Source organism: Miniopterus natalensis, chromosome 18, assembly GCF_054644295.1.
Source record: "Miniopterus natalensis isolate mMinNat1 chromosome 18, mMinNat1.hap1, whole genome shotgun sequence".
Taxonomy (NCBI): Eukaryota; Metazoa; Chordata; class Mammalia; order Chiroptera; family Miniopteridae; genus Miniopterus; species Miniopterus natalensis.
Genome location: NC_142098.1, coordinates 3,287,150 through 3,312,737, shown reverse-complemented (window position 1 = coordinate 3,312,737; position 25,588 = coordinate 3,287,150). Strand labels below are relative to the sequence as shown.

The 25,588-nt window shown below is 52.1% G+C and overlaps 1 protein-coding gene across 1 annotated transcript in view; it reads left to right on the top strand.

The window, feature by feature from the left end:
• ZNF536 (zinc finger protein 536) overlaps positions 1-25,588 on the top strand; it is a 169,214-nt gene that overhangs the window by 41,282 nt on the left and 102,344 nt on the right. Inside the window, exons 2-3 of the mRNA XM_087827574.1 lie at positions 12,629-12,781; positions 22,534-24,096. Coding sequence (XP_087683700.1) covers positions 12,629-12,781; positions 22,534-24,096 — 1,716 coding nt within the window. The remainder of the gene's footprint in view (positions 1-12,628; positions 12,782-22,533; positions 24,097-25,588) is intronic.

Genomic DNA, 25,588 nt, shown 5'->3' with positions numbered 1-25,588 from the left:
TTGGTTTTATAGCAAAGAATCAGATGATATTTGCTATCATTTAAAATATGTTTCTCTTCCTCTTCTTCTGAGTACCTGACCCCACAATCACCGCTGGCTTCGAAATAACAGGCCCACGATAATTACAGAATTAGGCTGGAGGCTTCTGCCATCTTCTTTCAACTGAGGTTACAGAGGCTGATGTTAGAGGTGGAAAGGGGGTCTGGGATCACAGCAGCTGCAATGGCAAATGCAGAGTGAAGCCTGCACACTGGGGCAGCCAGGTGGTGAGGACGAGAGGGGCCAGGAAGGAGAAGTGCCCGCTGTCCCGTGGGACCTGGACCCAGTGCAGGTTCTCAGGAGACGCTCTGGAATCCACACCTGGAATGCCCCACATTTTTAAGGCTAAAAGTAAACTTAGCAAATGGAAGCCCTGTGTGATGGATGTGGGTGCTACCCCACATGGTATAGAAGCAGAGGCAGGACCCCAAAAGGCCTTGGCCTGTCATTCAGGTGCTGGGCAGCCATGTCCTCTCCACCTTCCTGGGCCAAGTCCCCTGAGGTGTGGTGTCTACCAGCATCCCGCCCACATTGCCAGCTTCTCTTAGAGGCTCTGCATGTCCTTCGCCACGTTGGCTGGCAGCTTCTCTGTGGCTTTGCACCCCTGCTGCAAAGCCAGTTCCTTCAATACACCAAGCACTGGGTACCAGGTGCCATTGTTACCTGGCAGCTGGCTCTATCATCTCCCTTTCCGGGTGGGGGCAGCAGGCAGAGAGGCCGGAGCGTTTAGGGAGGGCGGTGTCCTTACAGGGCATTGGAGGGACAGAGTGAGGGTTGATGCCGGGCCTATCTCTGATTTAATTTAGTATACCTGGCAAAGGTGTAGCTCTCATGCTGTTTGGATCTTTGTTTTGATTCCAGAAATCACAGTCATGACATGTGGATTGTGACTGAGCCGTAACATACACATGGGGCCGTGGCCTGTGCAGTCTCCCCATGGTGCAGGCAGAGGACCAGGCAGGAGTTTCCAGTGACCTCTCGATGTGACTGTCTCAATTACGGGGCAGAAATGAGCATGACAGAATATGGGCATCTTCCACGGGGAGGAAAAGTGGTTTTCCATGTTAAACAAAGAGTCACTGGCATCTAACTAAGCATGCTTTAAGAATCAGTGCGGCACCCCAGGTGGAAATCGCTGCTCTAGGGCTCTAGGCCGAGGTGCCTCTGCAGGGCTTCATTAAGGTGGCTCGAGGCCTCACGTACCCGCTATCTTGAGAAACACTCAGATTCTTTTGTGTCAGTGGCCTTATCCAACTTTACGAACAAGGAAACCAAAGACTCTAAGGATCATGGTTTGCTCAGGAATACAGTTTAGATGCAGACTCAGCTTGGAGTCAAACAAATCTTGGTGTCCTGAGGAGTCAGTGCCTGAGCTGCTCCCCACAGGCCAAGTAGGCTCCGTGCAGCTCCAAGGCCTTGCAGACATGTGGGTCCAGCCCTGGGTCCCTTGCCCCATGGGCAGGACTGCCCGCTGTTGCCCCTCCTTTAGGGGCTCCTGGGAGGACTGTCATCTTACTCAAGAACTCGTCCCTGGTCAAGCATCCTTTAGACTAGTGTGGGATTCCCAGAGCCTGAGAAGCTCCCTTTGAGAAATGTGCCAACACTGGATACTTTTATCTGTGATCAAACAAAGCTGGTGCAGCCTGGACCTTCCTGCCGGAAGCTGCTACCCTGGAAGCCAGTCCCACCGGAACGCGGTTCATCGTGTGTTCACACATCGTTCATCCACGCGCATGGTGGTGACAGGTGGCGGACACCCACTCTGTGCCGACATGGTGGAGGAAGGGTTGCAGCCTTGTCCTCTGCTGGTTACAGAGAGGACAGCTGGTGTCAGAAGGACAAGCTCCGGATGCTTCCCCTGGTTAGAAAAGCTCTTGAACCCACTTAGGATGTGCCCGGAGCTCTGAGGTTTCTGACAGCCTGATTTGTAGAGGAGACGGGTCACCACGTGGACGTCAGAGGGAAACAGAGTTGCCTGTTGCAGACTATCAGGGGAAAATGCAAGCCCTTGCCAACGTGCAAGGGGCAACACAGTGAAAACCTTGCTCGCCCAGCTGGGCGTGGCTCAGCGGTTGAGCATCAACCTAGGATCCAGGAGATCCCAGTTCGATTCCTGGTCAGGACACGTGCCCGGGTGGTGGACTCGATCCCCAGCAGGGGCGTGCAGGAGGCAGCCAGTCAGTGACTCTCTCATCACTGATTTTGCTGCCTCTCTCCCTCTCCCTTCCTCTCTCTGAAATCAGTAAAGATATATTAAAACAAAACAAAACAAAAACAACTTTGCTCAGAGTGTGACAGTGATACTGGCTGAGTCCACTGCCCTTCCGGCAGTCTGGGCCAGCAGCCTATGAGGACACATGCGCAGGATGGGAGGGCCGTCCTCCGGGGCATCGGCTCTGGCTTTGTTTTGCCTGCAGGTACCAAGACAGTGGACAGCAGGGTGGCCTTGGCTGTGCCCTGAGCCAAGGCCAAAGCCAGGCAACAAAGACCTCTGTGCTCTGACTGGCAGAGCTGGATGGATGTTTGGTTTTTTTGTTGTTGTTAATTTCTATATGTCCACTAAAGTATTCATTACTCAAGGTATAGACGAGTTCAGCATTTATTTTAAAAATTTCAAATCTTGATCCAGTGATGGTGTTCCTCTGATAAAGGATTTGAGATTAAAAGGGCCAGATCAGTCGGTTCAGCTTAAAAATGGCAATAACTTCAGAGCAGGCAATTGACACTTGTTTCCTGCCACTGTTTACTCTTCAATAAAAAATGCATATTTACCATAGCAACCTTGGGATCACGTGGTGCCTGTCTTTCCACTACCCTCTAAAGCAGGATAGCTTCTTAAAGAAACACGCACATGCTAATGTGCATGCTTTTCAGACGCCAGCGTGTGCTGTATGAAGAGGGCCTCTTCCCTGGAATTTAATGCTAATAAACACGTCCTCTTTAGAGAAATCATTCTCGCCCCATGTCTTAAATTTTAGGAGGTTCATTCTGGAAATGAAAATGAAATCAGTCTTGGAGGGGCTTTTGTTTATCTTGACAGTTTGCCGATTATTTATCCTAATGCAGCCCTCTCTGTATGTTTTTGTGTTTACACATGCACATAGATGTATATGTTTTTCAAACAGCAGCCCTTGGTAGCTTTTGGAGGAGTGGCGGTAGATTCTAACAACCCGCAGCTTCATCTGTGATTAAAGATCATCGTGGAGGCGAAGCTGTGCTGCGGCCTGGGTTCCTCTCCACTGTTCACTCGGGGGAGCTGCCAGGGTCTTCTGGGCTTCGCAGACTCTCCAAGCGGCTTTTCAGGAAAGGAGCGTGACCCTCGTGCGGGACCTGTGGGTGTGTCTGGTTCCGCAGCTTGGGGCTGGCAGGGTGGGGAGGGCACTGACACCACCGGTTTCTGATGTCTCCACGTGTCGTCCATCCTTTGGCAATGTTCACGGGAAAAGCTGCTCTGAACTGGGGCATATCCTCACCAGGCGCCGTGTGGGGTGAATGATGGGGACATCCCTGTATGGCAGATAAGAAAGCCGAACCTTGGAGCAGTCGGGCCATTTTCCCAGGACTACACTCCCCCAAATTGCCGGAATGTGGTTTTGACCCGGTCTTTGGGCTGCAAATGCTTTCCCCTTAACCTGCGTGTAACCCTTCCATCCAGCTTCAGCCAGGAGCGGAATGAGGCAGAGCGGCGAGCCCACTGTGCCTGAAGGCTCTGCTCAGCCTCCGCGTCAGGAGAGCTTTTGGGCGCCCCAGCCCTGGTCCTCCCCTGGGCCTGCGACCACGCCCCTTGCCACGGGTTTCTGTGGATGCCACGCCCTGGGGACAGGCAGCATGGGACCTCAGCAGGCCAGGACCAGGTGCCTTTTAAAAACTCCTTTCGGCCACACAGAGCAGTCTGAAAAACAAGGACATGCTGTCACTGTGTCATGGTCAGTGGCTTTGGGGGAACCTGACTGGGAAGCGAGGCAGGGCCCTTCGTGGCAGAGTGGCACTGTGACCTGACGTCAGAGGAGGGTCACTAGACCCCATGGCCAGGCCCGCCAATCCACCGGCAGCGTGCCCACGAGCCATTTCACAATTACCCATCATAACGGCCTGTGTGCTGCCTTAATAGATTATTTAAAATGGTGCGTGTGCCTCCCACGTAACCTCGAGTCGGCCCGGACACTGCGGACAACAAGCCGGGGAGGTAATTGCTTATCATGTATCTCTTTGTTCCCGACACTTTTATAAAAGAGTATGTATTATGTATGGTGTGACCTTCAAATGTCAGGAATGTGTTGTGCAATAAACTGTCAATATTTGTGGTTATAAGGCACCAGATGACTTTTACAATAATTGGAACGGCTGTATTAAAAGCTTGCACCACTCAGCTGGTTAAAGAGAAAGACACAGGCCGGCGTTCATCGGGGACCTGCCTTCTGCCAGCGATTAAATGAAAGATATTTCGAGGTGCTTAAGATGTCTTCTTTGTTTAAAGAAGAATACGGCAAAAGCTCTCTCCTGGGGAGGCCTTATCTGCAAACCATCCCCTCATCTTTCAACGTGCGGATTCCCAGGAGAAACCCAGCCCCACAAGTGGCAGCGACTGACCAAGTTCATTTTCCGATCTCCGTCCAGCCTGTCCCAGGGCCATGCGGGAAGAATTCCCTGAAAGGCCCGGCAGTCAGAGACCCCCTCGATCTTCTCCCACCCTCACCCCCCTAAACAAGTGGGCTGTAAATTATCTTAAGAGGATCTTAAAAGCTATAGGTTTGTTGTTGTTTTTTTAAAGAAAATAAATTATGGAGAAACCTTTTGGGAATTTAAGCTTTATTTGGAAGTAGAGGCTTCTATAGTTGTCTTTTCTTTTAAAGAAAGGACTTAATTTAAATTATGAAAAAGGGAAGGCATACCAAGTATTTCATAATAATTATGATGGTAATTGGGGTGTGGATTAGTTAAAAAATATCTGATTTATTATTCTATTGATTACTGCCTTTTTTTTGTCTTCTTGTGATGGCAAGGTTGCCATTTGTAGCAAGGAAACGGGAAGTGAAAAGTCCCTCCACAGCCCTCCCCACAAAGCTCATCATGGCTGGCTAGTTACCACTGTATGTTTGTGGTTCCTTCCACCTGGACAGGGAAGGAACTGGAGACACCATGAGGCCACCTCTTCCGGGAAGCCTCCCAGGCACCCCTGACCACCTGCCCATCCCACTGGCATCACACCACAGTCCCTGAAGGTGCTGAGCACTTTGGGGTGTTTCTGGTGTTCCTCCCAGGCTGCTCAAGGCAGCTTCCCTCTCGCAGTCAGGAGCTGCTTGCTGAAAAAGTATGTACAGTTTTTTTAAAGTATGAATTGAGCACTCACTCAAGCCAAGTGCTTACCACGTGTCGGAGATGTAGTGCCACTCCGCAGTCATGGTCCCTGTCTGTGTGGAGCTTGTGTTCTGGGGAGGGGACAGGCAGGGAGCAGACAGCACATGGGTCAGAGTGTGCAGAGGGTGCAAAGCAGAGGGAGCGGGGAGTCGGGGAGCTGCCTTCAGATGGAGGCGTGGTCAGGGACACCACTGGGAGCAGGTGTCTCCACCAGGGGGGGGCAGCTGGAGCAAAGCCCCAGCTTGGGACCAGCTAGGAGGCCTGAGGAGAACAGAAGGTGGGTGCTGAGGACAGCAGGGGCCCGGATGAAGTCAGAGCAGTAGTGGGGCCACTTGGGCAGGGGTTTGACGACCATGAGAAGGAGCTGGGGTTACTCCAGAGAGCGATGGACCCAGTGGCCCGGCCCTCCCCGGCCCGCCACTAGGTTTTTCCCGAGAGGCAGCAGCTCCCTGGCCACCCCCACCCTCATCTTCTTTCCTGGTCTCGTCCAGCCCGGTCCATGGTGGGCCTGCTCTGCACAGGTCACCCTACCGGTCTCTGGGGCGGGTTCCCGCCTACCCCCTGACCAGGCCACAGGGCAGACAGGGGTGTGCACAGCCCAAGGAGACCTGTCACACCAGATGTCTAGGTCGATCTCTGAGCCCCAAATCCTGTCTGCCACATCCATGGTCACAGCCACCAAGCTGGGGACTAGAAGTGTCTGCCCATAACTGGTCCTGAGGGCCCAGGCAGAGGCAACTCGAGGACTATGGAAGATGTCCGCGGCCGGGTCACATAACGCCAAAGGAAAGAGACCCCATGGGTGGCCCATTCACCAGCAAGGGTTCCACACTCCCCCGACAATCAGGAAAGGGCTCTAGGCTTGGTAAAACCAGAAACACATTTGGCCCACATTGCTTGATGTTGGAGTCCTTGTATATTTTAAGGGAAATTTAATACACGTGTTTCTGATTCATTTTCACTTAACTCATCAAAATGTTGCTTTAGAGAAGCTATTTGAGATCCTTGTGTCTTATATGTTTCCTTCAAACTTTAGCCTTTTTATGACCTATTTCCCCAATTCTGGAAATCTTATCTTGCCAAAAGCAAAAATGCAGTTTTGAGTTTGGGTCGAAGGTGAGAAAAGGCAGTAATAGGGAACCCCAGCTCTCCACTTCTGCACTTGGATGCACAGAAATCAGCTCCTGAGCTTGGGAGTGTCCCCCTGAGCCCAGCCCAGTCCCCAGTCCTGAGACCCAAAGGGAAGCTGGCTGTTGCCTTTTCCTAAGTGGACAAAAATATCTCTCTATTTAAACAAACACTTTTTCCAATCCATATTAATGTTTAACTTTTTAACATGACTATATATGGCCATCAAAAACCAGAGAACTTTGATGAAACAACAGAGACACCAAACTAACAATGACCCAAGGCATGAGTCTTCCCAGTTATGTAGAATTATTTACAGTAGTGTTACAATTTTTATGCATACCACTAATTTAAAATCATTTTTAAAAATAAAAAGAACCCTTAACTAGGAATCTCTACCACAGTAATCATTGTTGTCATTCAAGTCTCTTAATTTTAAAGTTTTCAAAATTAGGGAAAGTGTTAAGCTTCTAAGAGGAACTATACATTCTTCTGGACTTTCTCTGAAATGTTAGTTATTTCTCCTCCCCTCAGATTTTAAAGACTGGTAAATGCAGGCAAAGAAATTAAGAAAGATGCAAGTTTTTGGTGTCCTGCTCACCCCTTAGGTTCCAAAAATAGTTTTTTTCATTAATGAGTTGAGATTCAAACTTCTGCGGTGCTTTTTGTACAGGGCTATTTCCGAATTAACTGCACAACTCCTCTGGGAAAATATATTTACTTTATACTAGAAATTCCATAAAAATTAAAATATCATGGCCATGTTATAAAGTGATAAGTGCTTAGGTCTGCAGATAGCTACCTTACCCAGGTGAGGTTACTGAGAAAACTCTTCATTTACTGCATGAGCTCATCAGCATCATCTCATCATCACCATCATCACCATCATCACCATATCATCCTCATCACCATCATCATCACCATCATCTCATCATCACCATCATCACCATCATCTCATCACCATCATTTCATCGTCATCATCATCATCATCATCATCTCATCGTCACCATCATCACCATATCAACACCATCATCACCATCATCATCTCGTCATCACTATCACCACCACCATCAGCATCAACACCACCACCATAAATACCCACCACCACCACCATCACCACCATCACCATCACCACCATCACCACCACCACCACCACCGTCATCATAATAATCACCATCACTACCACCACCATCACCATCATAATCATCACCACCATTACCATCATCATCCCCATCATCACCATCAATACCTTCAACACCTACACCATCATCACCATCAACACGATCACTGTCATCACCATCACGCATCACCACCATCATCACTATCAGCACCACCAACATCCTCATAATTGTTTTAAATGGGAATCTTTTCAAAATGTTCTTTTGGGCATATAAAGGGTAAGGCTGTCAGGCAGGAACTGAGAATACACATGATTAAAGAAAAGCCTCCCTTTGCTTTCTCTGTTTGGCCTCTCTTGTTCTCTGAGCCATCCTGTGAATTGGTAGGCTGACCTGGATCACTGGGCAGTGCAGACCTTGCCAGGAGGAGGCTGACTCTTCTCTGTCAGTTCCTGAGCCCCTCCTACAACGACAACTCTCCAAATTCCCCTGGCTTAACAGAACCAAGAATTTTTTTCTCAGTCATGCAAAGTCAGGCGGGGGTCGGCTCCCGTCCTTGTGGTGACTGAGTGACTTGGTGGCCTGTATTGTATGATTCTGCCACTCATCCCTGTGCAGCCAGGGTCAGGGAAGAAAGGCAGGAAGTGGCACAGCCTCTCCTCCCATTGCCTCCCGCCACCAGCCAGAGCGAGTCACTTGGTCTCAACACAGTGCAAAGGAAGCTGGGAAAAGCAGGGACGCCTGGAGTTTTAGGAGCGCTTACAACCCTTTCTAGTCACTTTCTTGGTCTTCTGAGACCATCCCTGGTTTCCTGTTGGGCTTAGGAGAAGGTAAGGGTGTGTGAGAGAAAGGCTGAGAGAGGCTGTGGCGAGGACAGCCTCTGGGTGGCCTGGAGCTCCCCAGCAGGGAGTCTAAGGAATGAGCAGCACACCAAAAACTTGCATCTTTCTTAATTTCTTTGCCTGCATTTACCAGTCTTTAAAATCTGAGGGGAGGAGAAATAACTAACGTTTCAGAGAAAGTCCAGAAGAATGTATAGTTCCTCTTGGAAGCTTAACACTTCCCCTAATTTTGAAAACTTTAAAATTAAGAGACTTGAATGAAACAGTGATTACTGTGGTAGAGATCCCTAGTTAAAGAGTTCTTTTTATTTTTAAAAATGATTTTAAATTAGTGGTATGCATAAAAATTGTAACGTTACTGTAAACAATTGTACTTAACTTTTTAAAATGTCAAACATATGTGGTTTGGTTACATATGTAATGAGACACCCATATCTGGGTACAGCAAGAAAGCGAGCCTCGGGATGGCTCCAGACAGCTGCTCATAGTATTTCATGTGTCTGGGCTTTAACTGAAGTTGTTTGTCTTTCTAAGCATCCAGGACAGCCACTGTGTGGCTGATGTGACCCATGGCCATGTTTCCTCCCCCGGCTGCTGAGCCCACCGCTGTGGGCCCCTCCCACCTCCCGCTGACCTTCAGGGAAGGTCACACACCTAACATCACCTTGATACCGGCCAGCATTGCTGTCCACTTGGAGGGTTATAACAAGCAGATGGAAGTGTGGTTACTGACCTTGATCTGACAAAATGAAGGATGTCAGGTGTCTGACGTCACCCCCAAATAACATATTCTTGAGACACAACCTGAAATGACTGGGTCCATCTTCTCTTTTTCAGCAAACACCCCCAGCTTGTGGGAGCAGGTGAGAGCTGGCAGGGGTTCCGGTACCAGCTCTAGTTCACCTGTTCTAGGCTGGAAGTCAGGACGGGTGGCCCATGCAGCCCACTCCCTCTGGAATGTAACCCGCTGCACCCATACACGACTCCATTTCTGAGGACTAGATCCCTTACTGTTTAGTGGGGTCGAGAAAAGAAACAGGCCCCAGAGGCCCAGAGCACCTAGATGAAGCTGGTAGGTGAGGAGATGCCTCCAGCCTGCAGCCAGATGGTCCCAGGGTCAACCCGGCTTCCGGTTGGGCACGGAGGAGCAGACAACAGGTCTAAGGTGGTCTCTGCCCACATGTCCTCCTTCTGTCCCCAGGACACGTGAGAACGTGCTGGGAGGGAAGCAGCACTCGGGGTGGAAGAGAGCATTTCTCAAAAAGCTCAGACCGGTCCCCAAGCAGCCTGACCAAGGATCACGGATTTGATATTTAAAGTGTTCCTCCTACCGGCTGCTTCCTGGAGGGGCGGGGAAGGGTGTCTGTCTGTACCCAGGACCCCATTGCTTCCAGGGCTGGGTGAGGGGCGGCAGGCCGAGCCTCAGCCCGCATCCTGCACCCCGCGCCCCGCATCCCGCACCCCACATCCCGCACCCCCACCCCGGGGCGTCCTGGTGGAGGACAGCTGTCAGGCTTTCACACGGGTGACGAGGCGTCAGGCAACCGCGTCACCCTCTGAGCGAGCCTCCCGGGTGCTTGTGGTCCCCGGCACAAGGCCAGTCCGGTGTCCTCAGCCATCCTACACTTGGCTCGCAGCCCCTCCGGACACTTCCCGGGACCACCCACCATCCCCTTCATCGTCGCTCAGAGTTTGTTTTTCTACTTGGATTTAGTCTAAGAGTAAACGCATAGGCCTCCTGGCCTCCAAGAAAAACCATTTCTGTGTAAAGTGAAAACTAGATTCTTAAATCTGCAAAGAAGGCTGTTTATCTTATAAATGTATTCTCTTTATTGGGCCACACATAACCAAGATGGGAAGATTAAAGGGAAACGGAGCCACGCCATCACTTCGAGTGACGACAGTCAGGCGCAGCTCCCCTGCACTCTGAAACTTCTGGGCGGGGGGCTGCAGCCTTATCTGTGTGTTCATCAGCGACGTGCTGGGCAGGGGTCAGCAGGAGCCCCCAGGAGCATGTCCCCCACCATCTCAGCTCTGCTCTGCTCTGTTCCTTTAGTTGCTTTCTCTTCGACAGCCCTCCTGCTACATCACAGGTGGGCTTGGTTGGAGGAAGACTTGGGAGCAGTGCCCATGTGCAGATCGTGGAACACGAGGACCTGCCGGAATATGGCATCGAAAGACCACAGCTGCCCACCTCACTCCTGAAGCCAACCCCAGGGCACCTAGTTCTGTTTGTAATCTGAACTGAGAGCTGTTGGCCTCCTGACTTAAACGGGCCTCTTAACTGTGCTGCAGTGAGCACTGGGCTCACTTTTGTTTCAAGCTGACCTCACGGTCCCACCGGCGGGATGCCGAACAAGGCTGGGAAGCCAATGCCAGTGCTGAGGGTTCAGGTGGGCAGAAGGATGCAAAAGTGGGCAGGAGGGGGCATGCCAGCTGTTTAAATGCAGCCCTTGGGTTACTAGGGTTGGCGCCTGGCATCATTCTCTTGGGCCCTCGGGAAACTGGCTCCTTGGGACAGAGGTGGCGGCAGCCCCGGCGGACTCAGCCTGGGGCTGTGCCCTGCTGTGACTGCACGTGGGCACGTGTTTGCTTCGGCGCTGCGTTCTCTCCGGCCTGTTTGCCCTAGGCCGTGGCCATCGTCGGTAGCCTTCGCACATGCATGTGGACAACCAGAAACCTGGTGCTCAGCAAGGTGCATTCAACCTGTGGCAGAACTATGAGGAAAAAGATGCTGGCATTCAGACCCTTGGACCAGCTGCCCCAAGGTGGCTAGAGGGCTGGGAGAATGGGATGAAGGCGAGCCCTCAAAGGGCTTGTCCAGGGTGATGATATTGTGTGTAGTCTGATGCAGAAAGGGTGCTCCAAGCCAGCGCGTTGCCACGGATGCCTTGAATGCACATCCAAATAAGAATTAAGTGCATTGCCTTCATCCTGTTTATGGCCTATAAGTCTGTCCCTTTGGGCTGTGAGCAGCAAACACTAGCAACGGGTATTGCAGAATAAAAGCAATTTGCATTTTTCATTGCTCACAAGGTACAAATCTTGTTTATTCTGCTCTCTGCAGAGCCCACAGGTCTGTCACTACCCCAGAAGGTCCCTCGTGCTCACAGTGGATCTATGTGAGGCCCCAGGGGTGGGCGGAGGCTGCAGCGAGCAAGGACCCTGCCAGCTCCAGGGAGCTGGGGTCTGTGCAGGAGGTCAGCCGCAGCCCGGTCGCCCTCCTCGGACATGCAGCTCCCAACTCCCCACTGCGTGCCGCCTGGCTGGCCTCGGGTGTTGCAGTGACGTATCCTCCAAACGCTAGAGGCTTCCACCCTTTTATTTACTGTTATGTCCCATCATTTCCATGCAGAAGTCAGCACGTGTAAATTTTACTCTGTTTTCTAATGGTTTGGGCTACACAACAAATAGCAGCAGAAAGGACGTTTGTATCGATACTTTGCAGACAGAATTCTCAAGTCTCCGAGCTCCAAGTTTATAGGAGTTTGCAGCCAAGTTTCTGCACCTGACTTTGGACACATCTCTATGTGTTCGCTGGGGGCTGATTTCGGAACCACCCTTCCAGACTTTCCTCCTCCCTTCCGTGAGATCACAGCAGCCAGCGATAGATACAAGGCTACAAGGACGAGACAATCCATTTGGGATAATTTCTTTCCTGTCCCAAAATAGCTGTGTGTCTGCACGTCTGCAGGACTCGGCAGAGACACTTTATTTTTTTCATTCGTTGCGCGCTATGATGCAAATGTGATTTCAATCCTGCAGCAACGTCTCCAGCTAGTCCATCTTATAAACTAATCAGATTCAACAAAACACCAACATTTCTAAACTTTTGGGAAAAAAATATTTAATAGGAGCTAAGCAAAAGAAGAAACCCAACCAGCTGCTGACACAGCTGTTTCTTTTCTTGTTTAATTCAGTTCAATATAAAGGTACCATATGCTGCTTAAAATGATGGTGGGAAAGATGAAATAATTTCAGAGAATAACAAAATACACGAATTGTCAGCCTCCTGTCAGATTTAAAGAATGAAATAGGCAGGTGTAGCATTGACATGTTTAACTTTGTGTGGTGTTAGCAGTTTTGGTGCGAACAACTTGTGACATGTGCTGAAGTGACGTGCGAACGTTTCCCCCGCTGCAGACGTCGGCGAGGAGGCGGGGAGACCGGCGGGCGTCCAGCAGCCCGGGCTGCTTCGGGACAGGAGCCTGGGCGCGGCCATGAAGGACTGCCCGTACTGCGGGAAAACCTTCCGGACGTCCCACCACCTGAAGGTGCACCTGAGGATCCACACAGGTGAGCGGTCGGGGTGCGCGGGGCTCGGCTCAGGAGGCCCGGGACGCCCTGCCCGGGCCCCAGGTCCCTGCCAAGTTAGTCCCTGATAGTCAAGGTCTCCTGGGGCCTGTGTACTCACTAATGTGTGCGTCGAACTCACCCCGAGGCCCTGGGTCATACTTTACCGTCACCCGCCCGAAAGACACGCACATCTGTGGTGCGGGCCCAGGGACCCGAGGCGCAAGGACACTTGGCCGACAGCTTCCTTCTGCTGTGTTGAGGTGGCACCTGCAAACCCCGTACTGACCAGCGATCTTTCAGGTGCCGAGTGACGGCAGCCCAGCTCAGACTCTCTTATGTGTAAAAGGGGAAGTCACAGCCCACCTGACGTCACCCAGCCAGGGCTACGGGCCCGAACCTGGGATGGGCCAGATGGAGGACATGGAGGGAGGGAAGCTCTCCTCAAAACAAGAATGACATGTTCCTACCAAAACGGGCATGGCTGCTGGCCTGATTTCTGTTCATCCTGGCCCTTGCGGCGAGCAGCTCTCGCGGGCTCCGCCTTGTCCCTCTGTCATGGTTCTCTCTGCTTGTCTGCTAGTTGTTCGGACATTGCCAATAGGACAGAAAAATCTCTCTGAGCTGTGGACGCTCCATTTTCTTTGATTTTTTTTCTCCTGACACTTTATCTATTGCCGTATGAGCTGCTTCAGAGGATAGACAAATATGCCATCTATTTAAAAAAGTAATTGCGGTCTGTTTCCCAAGGAATCAATAAAGCTCAGGGCCATGCAGGATATTTAGTGGCACAGGCCTCATGTGCAGCCGATGGTTAAAGCTGAGATGCCCTCACCTGGACCCGACCTGCTACCCACACATCCCCCTGACACGGGAGGAGCCATGAGGACAGGTGGCCCTGGGCCGCGGCCGCTGCCTCCTTCAGAACTGGGAGCAGCGGAGTGTGGTCCCTGGCTCTCTGGGCTCGGAGCACTTCCGCTGTCACAGAGTCCTCCCAGGCCAAGAGAGATCTCCCGAAACCGCACACCAGGTGCCACCCATCACCCAGCCCGTGGGAGCCTCCTCGCTCCCTCCCAGCCCCTTGCCGTCCTCTTGTCCCTCCAGTGCAGAGGCCTGGCTCCCACTGTTCCCTGCACCTGGAATGTTCTCCTTCCAGGTGGTCACCATCATCTCCGCCGAGAGATCTGCCCTGACTCCCCGTCTGAAACACCAACGCCCCGCTCTATTTTCTTCATCAACTTCACACTTTACAGGATGACCCTGTTCAGGTTGTTTGTAGAATGTGAAGCTGGCAACAGTGATTATCTCTTCAACGGCCGTGATTTCTAGGTCCCAGGGCCCACGCAAGCACCTCCACACAGCAGGTGCACAGTGTGTGACCACACGTGAGTGACCCCCCTCCTGTAACCCATGCTTGGTGCCAGGGGTGCCACCGAAGGCACAGGTGCGGTGGGACCCTGTGGTCTGTTGGGAAAGGCAGGCTGAACACACACACCGTCGGGAGCCACGAGCGGCAGCCAGGCTGTGGGGCTGAACTGCGGTTGTGGACGGCAGACCTGCCCCAGGAGCTGGGTGAAGGGCCCTGATTTCTGCCTCTGGGTCTGGTGCAGGCCCGCCAGCAGCTCCTACCTCAGACTGTGGCAGCAATGTCCCCTTCTCAGGGACGTCTACCCGAGCTCAGACCTCTGGCTTTCTCACCTCAAGGCAAGGTGCACGCCCCCCCCCAGGTGGCAACTGTGTCCCCTGGGGCTGTGCTGGTAGTTCTAGGGGATCCCCAGGCTGCCAGGATGTAGGGACAGTCCCCCAGGGCACCCGCCATGGGGCTGTTGCAAGAGTGGAGACCTGGCCATGTGTCCTGTGACACAGGCCCCCCAGGGACTGTGTCAGGAGAGAAAGGGACAGTGCCTGCCAACCAGGAGGCTGCTGACACCATGAGCCCGGCACCAATCAGCAGGTCCAAGGGTAAGAGAGATGCTCCCAGAATATTCTGGGGAACTGAGGACAGAGGCCACCAGGAGTCCTGAACCTGCACAGAAGCAAATGGATGCTGCCTTTTGAAGTTTTAAATCTTGAGAAAGATGGTCTTTCCAAAGTTCTGTTTTTTTCTGCTTCACAAACTTCTGAAATGTATGACTAATAGTCCTTGGAGACGCCGAGACGGCCTCAGACAGAGGCATTCTGGGAACTTCCCAGAATGGGGAAGATGAAAGACGCTATGGAAATGTGCCCCCCACTCCCCCGCAAGCGGCATTTGCCATGTTTAACGGCAGAATGGCAATAAGATGAAGACCAGTTTCCCTTTTATCAGATAATAAAGGAGTTGGACAATGCTCGCACGTGTGCGTCTGAATAGCGCAGACAGTGCTCTGCGTTTGAAATCACATCCGTGATGACAACGTAAAGATGCAGGGGACACGTGGAATCAGAACCGAAGTGAAGACGCTCGGCAGTGACTGAGCTCACCCCCCAGGGTGCGGGGGCCCCTCCCCTTCTAGTTTCTGCGTTTCGGGGCGATGTCTCCGAGGATGCTGAGGACAGTAGTCGGTGCCGTAGAGCACGTTTCCCAAAATGCCATCTTCTGGAGTTCTTCTACCAGGACCCATAGGGACATATGAGATGTTAGGGTGTCGCCAGTGTGTTTTAATTGGTTGGGATGGGAGGCGCCCAGTGGCTGCTTCCTCTTAGGTCCATCCCTACGGGAAGTCTTGATTAGGAGACATCCGCGGACTGCTCTCACTCAGCGACTGCTCTTCTCTCCACCCCCATTTGACAGGTGTGACGACCTGTACCCCAGCTTGTTCTGTGTCCTCTGAGCCCCAGGCGGCTCTGTGCAGTGCAGAGGGAGGTCTCGGGAACCCCAGGCCCTGGAGGCTGCCCCAGGCTGGCTCCTGCCACCCACCCAGGGGAGTCTGCGCTTCTCTCCTGCTTGAAACATTACCTTGGGCTGATCAGGACCCAGACACTGGACATGTGCTGTTTGTCTCCTAGAGAAAGTGCCCACGACTTGAATTCAGGGCCAGATAGGAGACTGTGTGGGTCAGGGCCTCTGAAACAGAATATATAAAAATATATAATAAGGAATTGGCCCTTGTGACTACACGGCTGAGCTGTCCCAAGATCTTCAGTGACCAGCTGGAGATAGGATTCAGTCTGAGTCCAAAGGTGGGAGAAGACCGATGTCCCAGCTCCAGACAGGCAGGCACGGAGTGGCCCTTCCTCAGCGCCTGGTTCTGCTCAGGCCCTCAGTGGACTGGGCGAGCCCCCCACGTCGGATCGGGGGCATCTGCTTCTCTGAGTCGACCACTGAAATGTTTATCTCAGCCAAAAAACCCTTGAAAACCTTTACCCAGGTATCTGGGCACCGTGTAGCCAAGCCAAGAGGACACATACTATTACCCATCACAGAGGTGCGTCAGCAAACACCCCGTCCTGACAGGCGGCAGGAGGCAGAGGTGGCCCCTGGGCTGCCCTGACGGAGCTGGCAGCCGCTTCATGGCAGGCGGTCCCTCCTCCCGCTCCCTGTTGGTCCTCCAGCCCAGCCGGGCCTCTCTCCAGGCTACAGGGCGTCGGCTTGGTGGGCAGGAGGAGGCAGGTGCAGATGGGCCCCCACCTCGGCCCCACAGTGAGCTGGCCGCAGGATCGCCGCTGGGTTTCTTTGTGCTCACCTGCGTGTCTGATTTCCCAGGGGAGCGCTATTGTCTCCGGAATGACCATTGTGGAGAAATGTGATAAACAACTTCACTCGTGAAAACGTGGAGGCAGAAAGTTCAGGGACCATTAAAGTAAATCTCATTAGATTCCCCTTCGCGCTGTGTGCTGGTCTGTGAATCGGCTTCAGAGCTGCTGCAGGCGCTGGCCAGGCCTTGATTTGGGAACTCCAGATGGCAGTGGGTTTGCACAGAGCTGCGGGCAGTGGTTTCCAGGGGTCTCGGGGGCCGTGGGGCGTGTCTTCATGTGCGGCCTGGACGCTGGCTGAGTGGGCACAAAGGTTCCCTCCCAGCTCTCGCCTGCAGGCTGGTCACCAGACCCATGGCTCCTCTGTCCCAATAGGACCACAGAGACTGGACGTGAGAGGACTTGTCTCGTGCACCCCAAAGGGCTGTGTGCCCAGTGGGGCCAGAGGGATCCTGGAGTCATCTTCCCCCATGATGGAGGATATGTCTACACGACCTATAGCAGCCAACTGCTATCAGAGCGGCTTGGCCCTGGGGAACTGTGACAGTAATGATAGTGGTGATGACAGCCCCACAGTCACGCACAGGGAGCGAATTCACGGCTTGGCCTCACAGCACCTCGGTCACCATGTGCCACCCGCCCTGGGTAGGGGCGGGAACTGAGACGTGAAGTCCCCGCCGGGAGTGTCCCAGCATTGATTACGGGTCCCAATCCTGCCTGCTGAATTCGGAATCCCCTTCCTTTAACTGCCGCACTGTGTTGATATTTTTTCCTTTCTGGGTGCCTCTTTGGCTTGTTTTAAGGAATTATCTTGCTGTTTCGTGGACAGTGCACACGCACAGTACCCAGCAGGGGGGAAGGAAGTGATTTGTACCCACAGGTGTGTGGACTAAGCCTCCCAGTGATTTCAAAGCGACATACATGCCCGAGGCAGGGGTGGAATTACTCCTCATGCCCTTTCATCTTAGAGAATTGCCTCGGCACCCCCTGGGGTCGATGTGGGTAGAAATGCAGGTCTCACCCAGGTGCCTGACACCTCACTACACTGGCCTTACCTTTGACACCTCTGCATTTCCTCTTCCAGGCGAGGTAACCAGGCCGTTTTCACACTTATAAGGGCGCATTGAATAAATCTTCAGAATTGGACTGGTTGACACGCAAGCTTCTGCCATTTCCCCTTCTAAAAGGAGAGAGCATGCATTCTTCTTAGCGGGGTCCGGCACATGAGCGATTATGAAAAGAGGGGGAAAAAATATCAGCTTGCCCGAAGGAGATGGTTCTTTCTGTTCCTTTTTGTTTTGAATTAAAATTCTATCACTTGTACACATCCCTAAGATGAACTAAAAGCCTGTGTTCTTCCTCCACCGTCCCCCTTTCTTCTCTCCCTGCCCTAACGACATCCCAAACTTTTGTGGAAAATAATTGATTGGATTTAAATTTCCTTAAAAGTTGCAGAGGTAATGTTACAGTGTAAATTTCCTACCAAACACTAAGTAGGGAAATATCCATTAGTGAAATTAACCACAGTTTCTAGGTAGCTAACAACGTGCGTATACAGTGGGCCACGGCTAATGAACACTGCAGCGAGCGATATTTCATCAGACAAATTAATGCTCACATTTTAATGGGGAAGTCACATAATGAATCTCGGCTTCAGTGACAGCAATTAGAGACACAGATTGTCCCCTTCTGGACAAGGCACTGTTTAGCAATAAGCAGCTGTGTGGAAAGTCTTCAGGTTTACAGCACATATATGCTTTGGGGGAATTAGTGCACAATTTATATTTATGGACTGGAGCTTCCCTGTGAAGGCCCCACCGCATTTATCTCTCCCGGTATTAACTAAGTAAAGACGGGGAAGGAGACTAAATAAATACTAAGTAGACGCTGCAAACGCGGGAAACATTCAGTTACTCAATTTCAGACCAAGAACACTTTGGTCAAGTTAGCAAAACAGACCAAAAAACACCCCCAGCAGGTGTGACGTGGAGGCCCGTCGGAACAGCCGGAGAGGGATTTCCAAGGAGGTCCATACGGACCCACCTATTATTTTTGGAACTTACTCCTTGGGCTTATCAAGCGCAAAGTGGAGACTCAGAATGATGAAAACTGTGACGGTGTAAAAATAGATATAATGCACTAATTAAACCAGTTGTCCGTATATTTCTGACAGTTTCTTCTATAGTTGCTTGTAGGCGTCAGAGCTGAATGGACACCTTAGCCCCACAACAGCGAAAGCTGGTTTCACTAATAATTCACTAGTAAGACAGTTCCAATAATTTTTCCCCTTTTATTGAATTTATTGGGGTGACACATAATTTATTGACAAAATTATATAGGTTTCAGGTGCACAGTTCTACAACACCAGCTGTGCCTTTAGTCCATTGCCACACTGAGTGACAGTTGCTGTTTATATGCCTGTTCTAGCTAAACTCTTTTCTAGAAAGGCATTATTTGGGCCCAAGTCTTATTCCCTTGAAAGGTTGGGAGAGGTTTCCCCAGGCAAGGTCACCGGTGTCTTGACCTGCTTCGTTCAGCGGGAATAACAGCTCAGCATTGGCTCCCCTTTCCCCAGACGCAGGTTTCAGAAGGGCCACCGGGCCAGACCCAGTCTGTAGAGTGGGCTCTGTGGTCCTCTCACATTTGGAGAAGTATTCAAGTGAGTTCCAATATTTAAAAACCAGAGTATTTCACATAGAAATCTGGAAGTCTGACTTTTCCTAGAATGCCAGCGGTCACTGTGTCCACTGCTGGTTGGACCTGAGTGGCGGCTGCCCTGTGGGAGAAGTGTTGGGTCCCCAGCCCATTGTTCCTGCAGCCTGTGATCAGCCTGGCTCTGAGGGCGCTGAGTATGAGGCCCCTACACCAGGCAGATGCAAAGACAGAGTCCCAAACATCACAGGTGACCCCCCGGAAAGCTCAGGGCAGCCTGAGTGGTTCCCCCCAGTAGGTTTGGACTCATTTAAGGCCTAAGTGTCGAATCACTCAACTAGACAGAGCTGCTGGCAGGGTCTGGGATGGCTGGGACCATGAGGCTGTACAGGGAACACCTTTCCAAGTCTTGGGCAGAGTCTGCTGGGCAGGGGCGCTGGGCGGCCCACTGACTCACTGCTGGGCAGAAGCTGTGGCGTTAGTGCCAGCCCTGCATTGGGCTGAAGCAAGTGGCCAGATGGGGGGCACTGACTGGGAAGCAACAATCAGCACAGGTGGACTCGCATTTGTCTGTTGGCCAAATGGAAGAGCAAGCGTGTGTGGAGTGTGTGTGTGTGTGTGCGCGTGCGCGCGTGTGTGGTGTGTGGTATGTGTGTGATGCGTGGTTCATGTGCATGTGTGCGTGCATGTCACTTGCATTTATAACCATGACGTGTCTCCTCTGAAGGCCATGAGGGCACAGCCTCTTCTCTGGTTCTTCATTCAGTTCCCCACCTGACTTGGGAGAACGGAGGTGCTCATTCACCCATCAGTTCATGTGTGTGAATGACTCTGCACTTTCCTGGGTGTGCAGATGGGACATGTGTGTGCATAGGCATCTCAGGGTGTGCGGGTGTGTACGTGTGTGTGCACAGGTGTCTCTGGTTTCCAGAGCTGACATGAGACATCAGAGAACATTACAGGTTGAGGAGGCACAGGTCCCAACATGGGAATCTTGTGCCCAGGGGAGCACAAAAGAGCTCCGGGTCCCTGGTCCCCAGCCCAGACTCTCAGTACCTCCTGGGTGCAGAGGTCCAGGGTCCTTCTCTGCTCGGCTGCCCATGGTCTCTCCCTAAGGCCACTTCCCAGGGAGCTCTGCACCTTGTTTCTGTGCCCAGGTGCACAGAAGGCCATGCGGGAGCTTTGGGCCAGTATGCAGAATTTCTGGAGGGTGGAGGTAGGATTAGGTGTCAGCAGTTTGTAAAACTCTTCAAGCAATTCCCCTTTGGTTTTTCAGTGCACTCTTCCCACTGTCTGCATCAGAATTGCTACGGATGCTGGGAAATGCCCACTCCAGCCCCCACTCAACCTAGGGCGTCAGACCCACAGCCCCATGTGCATTTCAAATTCCCATCCCCTGGAAATGAGCCCACACACCCGTGCAGCCCACCCAGGCCTCAGGCCCAGCCCACGGTCCCCCTCGGCAGCTCCCACCACGAAGGCCCAGGCACTGTCTGCAAACCCTGATCCAATACATGACTAAAGTGCACATAAAGGTCCACAGGTGTGTCCCTGAAATGCAGCCTGCGTCTCACCCAGTACCTGCGGCTTCACCCCAACCCCCAGCTGCCCACTGACCCATGGCCAGGTCGATTCCCCACCACCTCACCCACAACACCCTCCGCTTCAGGGGCTGCCTCTGCTCCAGCAGGGTGCCGACTTCCAGGCCAGCCAGTGGTGTTGTGCACAGCTCCGTTCCATGGAGGGTGTTGTGGTCTCCGATGAGATGTCCAAACAGCAGTGGCGATGTGAATCTGGGCCTCACAGGACTAAAGCCATATATACCTCACGTCAGAGGGGCAGCGTCTTCCTCTAGATTCATAGCAGGGGTCCAGCTGGAGACACCATGACCTCTCCACTTAGACACCCTCCTGGACCCAAGGCCAGCTGGAGCTGCTCAGGGAGCCCCGCAGCTGCTGAGTGGGGGCACATGGCACCACACGGATGAGGCTGGCACTCAGTCTGGGGGTGAGGTGGAGTCCCCTGCCTAGAACTGGGCCGATGGCCCTCCTGGCTACCAAGTCCTCCCCTCTTCAACTGTGTCACCCCCAAATGTCCACACTTGGAGAACAGGAGTCACAGCACCAGCTGAGCCCAGGCTCAGGAAGATGTCTTTAGAACTCACCATTCCCTGGTGACCTAGTCTGGTTTACCCTAGACAAGCACAGGGTGGGGACACTGAGCTTCCTCAGAGAAATCACTGTGGGAATGGACAGGTGCCATTGTGAGCAGCTAACAAGACTGTTACAGTTGCCTTCGCCCTGAGAGGTTTTCCATCCCAAGGTCTAGGGAAGACTCTGGATTGCTAATGAATTCTTGGGATGTATTTAAGTTCAGGTGTGTGGCCTCCTGTCCCCTCCGTCTCACAACTTGGCAGGCCCAAGTAGTATGTACCTGTGTCTCTTCCGTGGAGGAAAGCGCAATAGAAGTTGGGTGTTGAATTTAAATAAATTTTAATTCATGAAAATGGCCTTATATGTTTTAAAACTCTCCTTAAAGCTATTTTTATTCTCTAGAAAGAGCTTATTGCAGGTAAATTACACATTTTACTACCGGAGCAATAGGTTTGCCATTAGTACAAATTTAAGGCACTACAAAGACCAGTAGATAATGTTAATTTCAAATACAGAAACTAAATATGTTTTGTACCTTTTTATTACTCGTTTTCTTTTAAGTTTTATTGACTGCTTTTTATCTTAACTACATGTCTTTACGTGCTGCAATCGTAATGCACCGTAATGGTATTAATATTTTATAGAATCGGTATTTATAGTTCTTTATTTAGAAACAATGCCGTGGGTCTGCAGCTCTCTGAGCCCGTCTGGAAGGGTGCCCTCCAAATAATGATGAATTGCCCGTGCTGTGTGCCATTTGCTAATTATATCCATGATTTACTGCAGAGCAAGACTTAAATCACTCATTTCAGTCTTGCGTAACAGGGCCATAAAATTTTTAGGTTTAAAAATGGTTTCCATGTGTATAATTTAAACAAATTTCAGAGCTATTGTATACACAAAATATTGCAACCAGCCATTGGTTACATACATCGTCTAACTTCTACTTTTAATGATCACTGTGGTTGAAATTATTATGCTTAATTTTCATAATCATAGCTTTTAAATCTATAGCCGTTTTCACATGTTAGATAAAGAAAGAGATAGCTAATTGTGTGCAGATAGTATGTCATCCTGAACAGTCCCAAACGGTACAAAATCATTAAAAAGGCTGAAGAGTACGAATTACCCTCCTATTAAAGAGCAGTCGTTCGCTGACTAATTATTAGTTGGAGCTGCTTTGTTTCCAAGAACAAATGTTGATCCTTCTAGCCTTGTTCAGCACACCAAAGTGAGATAAACACTTTTTTTCTCTCCTATGCCAAAACCTTACAGGTGAGAAACCTTACAAGTGTCCCCACTGTGACTATGCCGGCACCCAGTCTGCCTCCTTAAAGTACCACTTAGAGCGGCATCACCGGGAGCGACAGAACGGGACAGGGGCCCTGTCTGGACAGCCCCTGAGCCAAGACCACAGGGACGAGCTGCCGGGCAAAGCCGCCCTGTTTGTCAGGCCCGACATCCTGAGGGGCGCCTTCAAGGGCCTCCCCGGCATGGACTTCAGAGGCGGGCCCGCCTCCCAGCAGTGGACGTCGGGAGTGCTCTCGTCCGGGGACCACCCCGGCCAGGCCACCCGCATGTCTTCGGAGGCCCCTTCGGATGCTCTGAAAGGCACTGACCTTCCCTCCAAAAGCACCCACTTCTCCGAAATTGGAAGAGCCTATCAAAGCGTCGTGAGCAACGGCGTGAGTTTCCAAGGGTCCTTGCAGGCCTTCATGGACAGCTTTGTCTTAAGCTCCCTGAGGAAGGAGAAGGACCTGAAGGACAAAGCCCTGTGTGACCCTCCCTCCGCGAAAGTCCACGGGGTGGATGGCGGCGAGGACAAGGGTGGTGGGAAGGCGGCCCCGAGGAAGTCGGAGAAGTCTCAGTACGAGCCTCTGGACCTGTCTGTGCGGCCCGATGCCACCTCCCTTCCCGGCTCCCAGGTAACGGTGCAGGACAGCATCGCGTGGCACGGCTGCTTGTTCTGCGCTTTCACGACGTCGTCCATGGAGCTCATGGCCCTTCACCTCCAGGCCAACCACCTGGGCAAAGCGAAACGCAGAGATCATGCCGTGGGGCTGGCCGTCCATTGCAAAGAGCAAGTCCGGGAGGCCAGCAAAGTGGCCCTGCTGCCCCTGGTACAATCAAGCAAGGAGGTGGCACTGGCCAACCTGATCGGGCCTCCAGACTCTGCTTCGGAGAAGATTGCCCAAGGGCAGGCCAAGGAGACTCTGGGGGAGCAGAAGAGTGGCCCGTGGCCCAGCCACGTGGACCCTGCATTCCGTAACTTCCCGTCAGACTTCTACAAGCAGTTTGGCGTCTACCCGGGCGTGGTGGGCTCAGGAGCCCCCAGTTCCTGCCCCAACAAGGGGCCGGATGGCAAGGCCCACTCAGAAGATGACGCCCCGATCGTGATCCCCGACACCGCTGACAAGAACACTACTGAGGACCTGTCCGACATCGCCTCCTCGGAGGACATGGACTCCACCCAGGGGGACAACGAGGACGAGATTGAAACGGAGCCCGAGATGACAAGGAAGCCGCAGTCGGCCCTCAGCAAGGACGGCGGCGAGGGTGGGGACAGCCTGCTGCCCGCAGGCGCCCTGCAGCCGGGCCAGGGGCTGGCGTCACCCCTGCCCCAGGCGTCAGAGAAGCCGTGGCACAGCCCGGGCCTGCTTCCAGCTCAGGACCCCGGGGCGGGCCTGCCCCGGCCTGAGCGGGGGCCCCCAGGCCCCGAGAAGCAGCTGAACATGCTGTCGGTCCTCAGGGCCTACAGCGCCGACGGCTTAGCGGCCTTTAACGGACTTGCCGGCGGCACGGCCGGCTCGGGATGCGTCAAGAGGCCGGACTTGTGTGGTAAGTTGTAGAACCCTCTTCCTGAGTTCATGTCCCAAAGCATCAGTGCTGAGTTGTGCATTTTCTCAAAAAACGAGATAGACATTTTCATTAGCAGGTTTTGAATAAACATGAAAGAGGCCCCAACGGTGCTGTAGATGCAGCACGGACAGTCCTGAGCGAGTGTCAGGACTCGCACGCTGGGCCCCCCTTTGCGTGGCAGTGATCCCGAAGGCCTGTCCCGGGCCTGGAAGGGGTGGGGTCTCCCGGTGCGAACTACTCCTGCTTTTAATCCATATTTTGAAGGGGGAAAGATACTTAAAAAACAAAAGTAAAAAGAGACGTGGTACCTTGCAAGCTTTTCAGTATTTTTAACTGATGGGTGAGATGCCTAAAGCCCGCGCTCGCTGCCTTGCTCAGCCGGAGCTGCCTCCGCAGACGGGAGGGTTCTAGGTGCCGCACTGCTAACCCTCTCCAGATGGGGGGCCGTGTGCCCGTCTGACTCATCTTTAGACACCACATGGCAGTGACTGTGACTGTTGCCTTCTGTCCTGCTGCCTCTGTCCGTCCGTCTCTTCCCGTCTGTCTGTTGTCCTGATGAGAAATGCGCACTGTGCAGTCCTGAGTTGCCGGCGTTGGGGTCCTATGTGTCTCGGACCCACACCCGCTGCTCTGCTTGGCCAGCCGGCACCTCTTTACCTCCTCCAAGAATACGGTCACCCCCAAGCAGTTCCAGATCTTAAAAAGCGACAGTACGTTCAAGGCCTAGAATTGGAGCAGAGGAGTGTGAGGTGGGCAGGGAGGGGCGCGTTCTCCTCTTGGCCTTCAGATGGTCCCCTGGGAAGCCCCTCTGCACAGAAGCTCAGCCCCAGAAGTCCTGGTACCTTCCATCTTTACTCTGTGACTGGAATTCTGCGACTTATGCCACTTGTTGAAAAAGGAAGGGAGGGAGGAAGGGGAGGGAGAGAGGGAGAGAAGGAAGGAGGGAGGAAAGAAGGGAGGGAGGGGGTATTTTTTAACCCCTGATGATCTGATGATCCTTGTACACACAGTGGGATTCAGGAAGCTGGACTCGGTTCATAATTTAATTTGATATTTTCCCCCTCTCCTTTCCTAATTCACTAGGAACTGGATCAAACAGTCAGAAATATTTTTTGAATTCTCAAAAATCATGAAATTGATTGCTGACAGCTCCAAAAAATATTGACAGTCCCTTATGCTGAGTGGTCACAGGCCCCCTCCCCAGCACCCAGTTCTATTTTTAGCCACATACAATTCATTACTTTTGAAGCTGTTAAAAACAATATTTAAAAGGAACAGAAAAGGGTTTCATGCCAGTCCAATTTTCCCCCTCTTCTTCTGGGGGAGCGATGTTCAATCTTTTTTTTTTATTGTTGTTTTAAGTTTGTGATTGGGGTGGTTTCTTTTATTGTTGTTTGGGGATTTTTAAAAAAAATCTATTTTCAGCTCTTTCAAATACCTAAGTAGGACCTAGTTCCTGCCAGGAATCCAT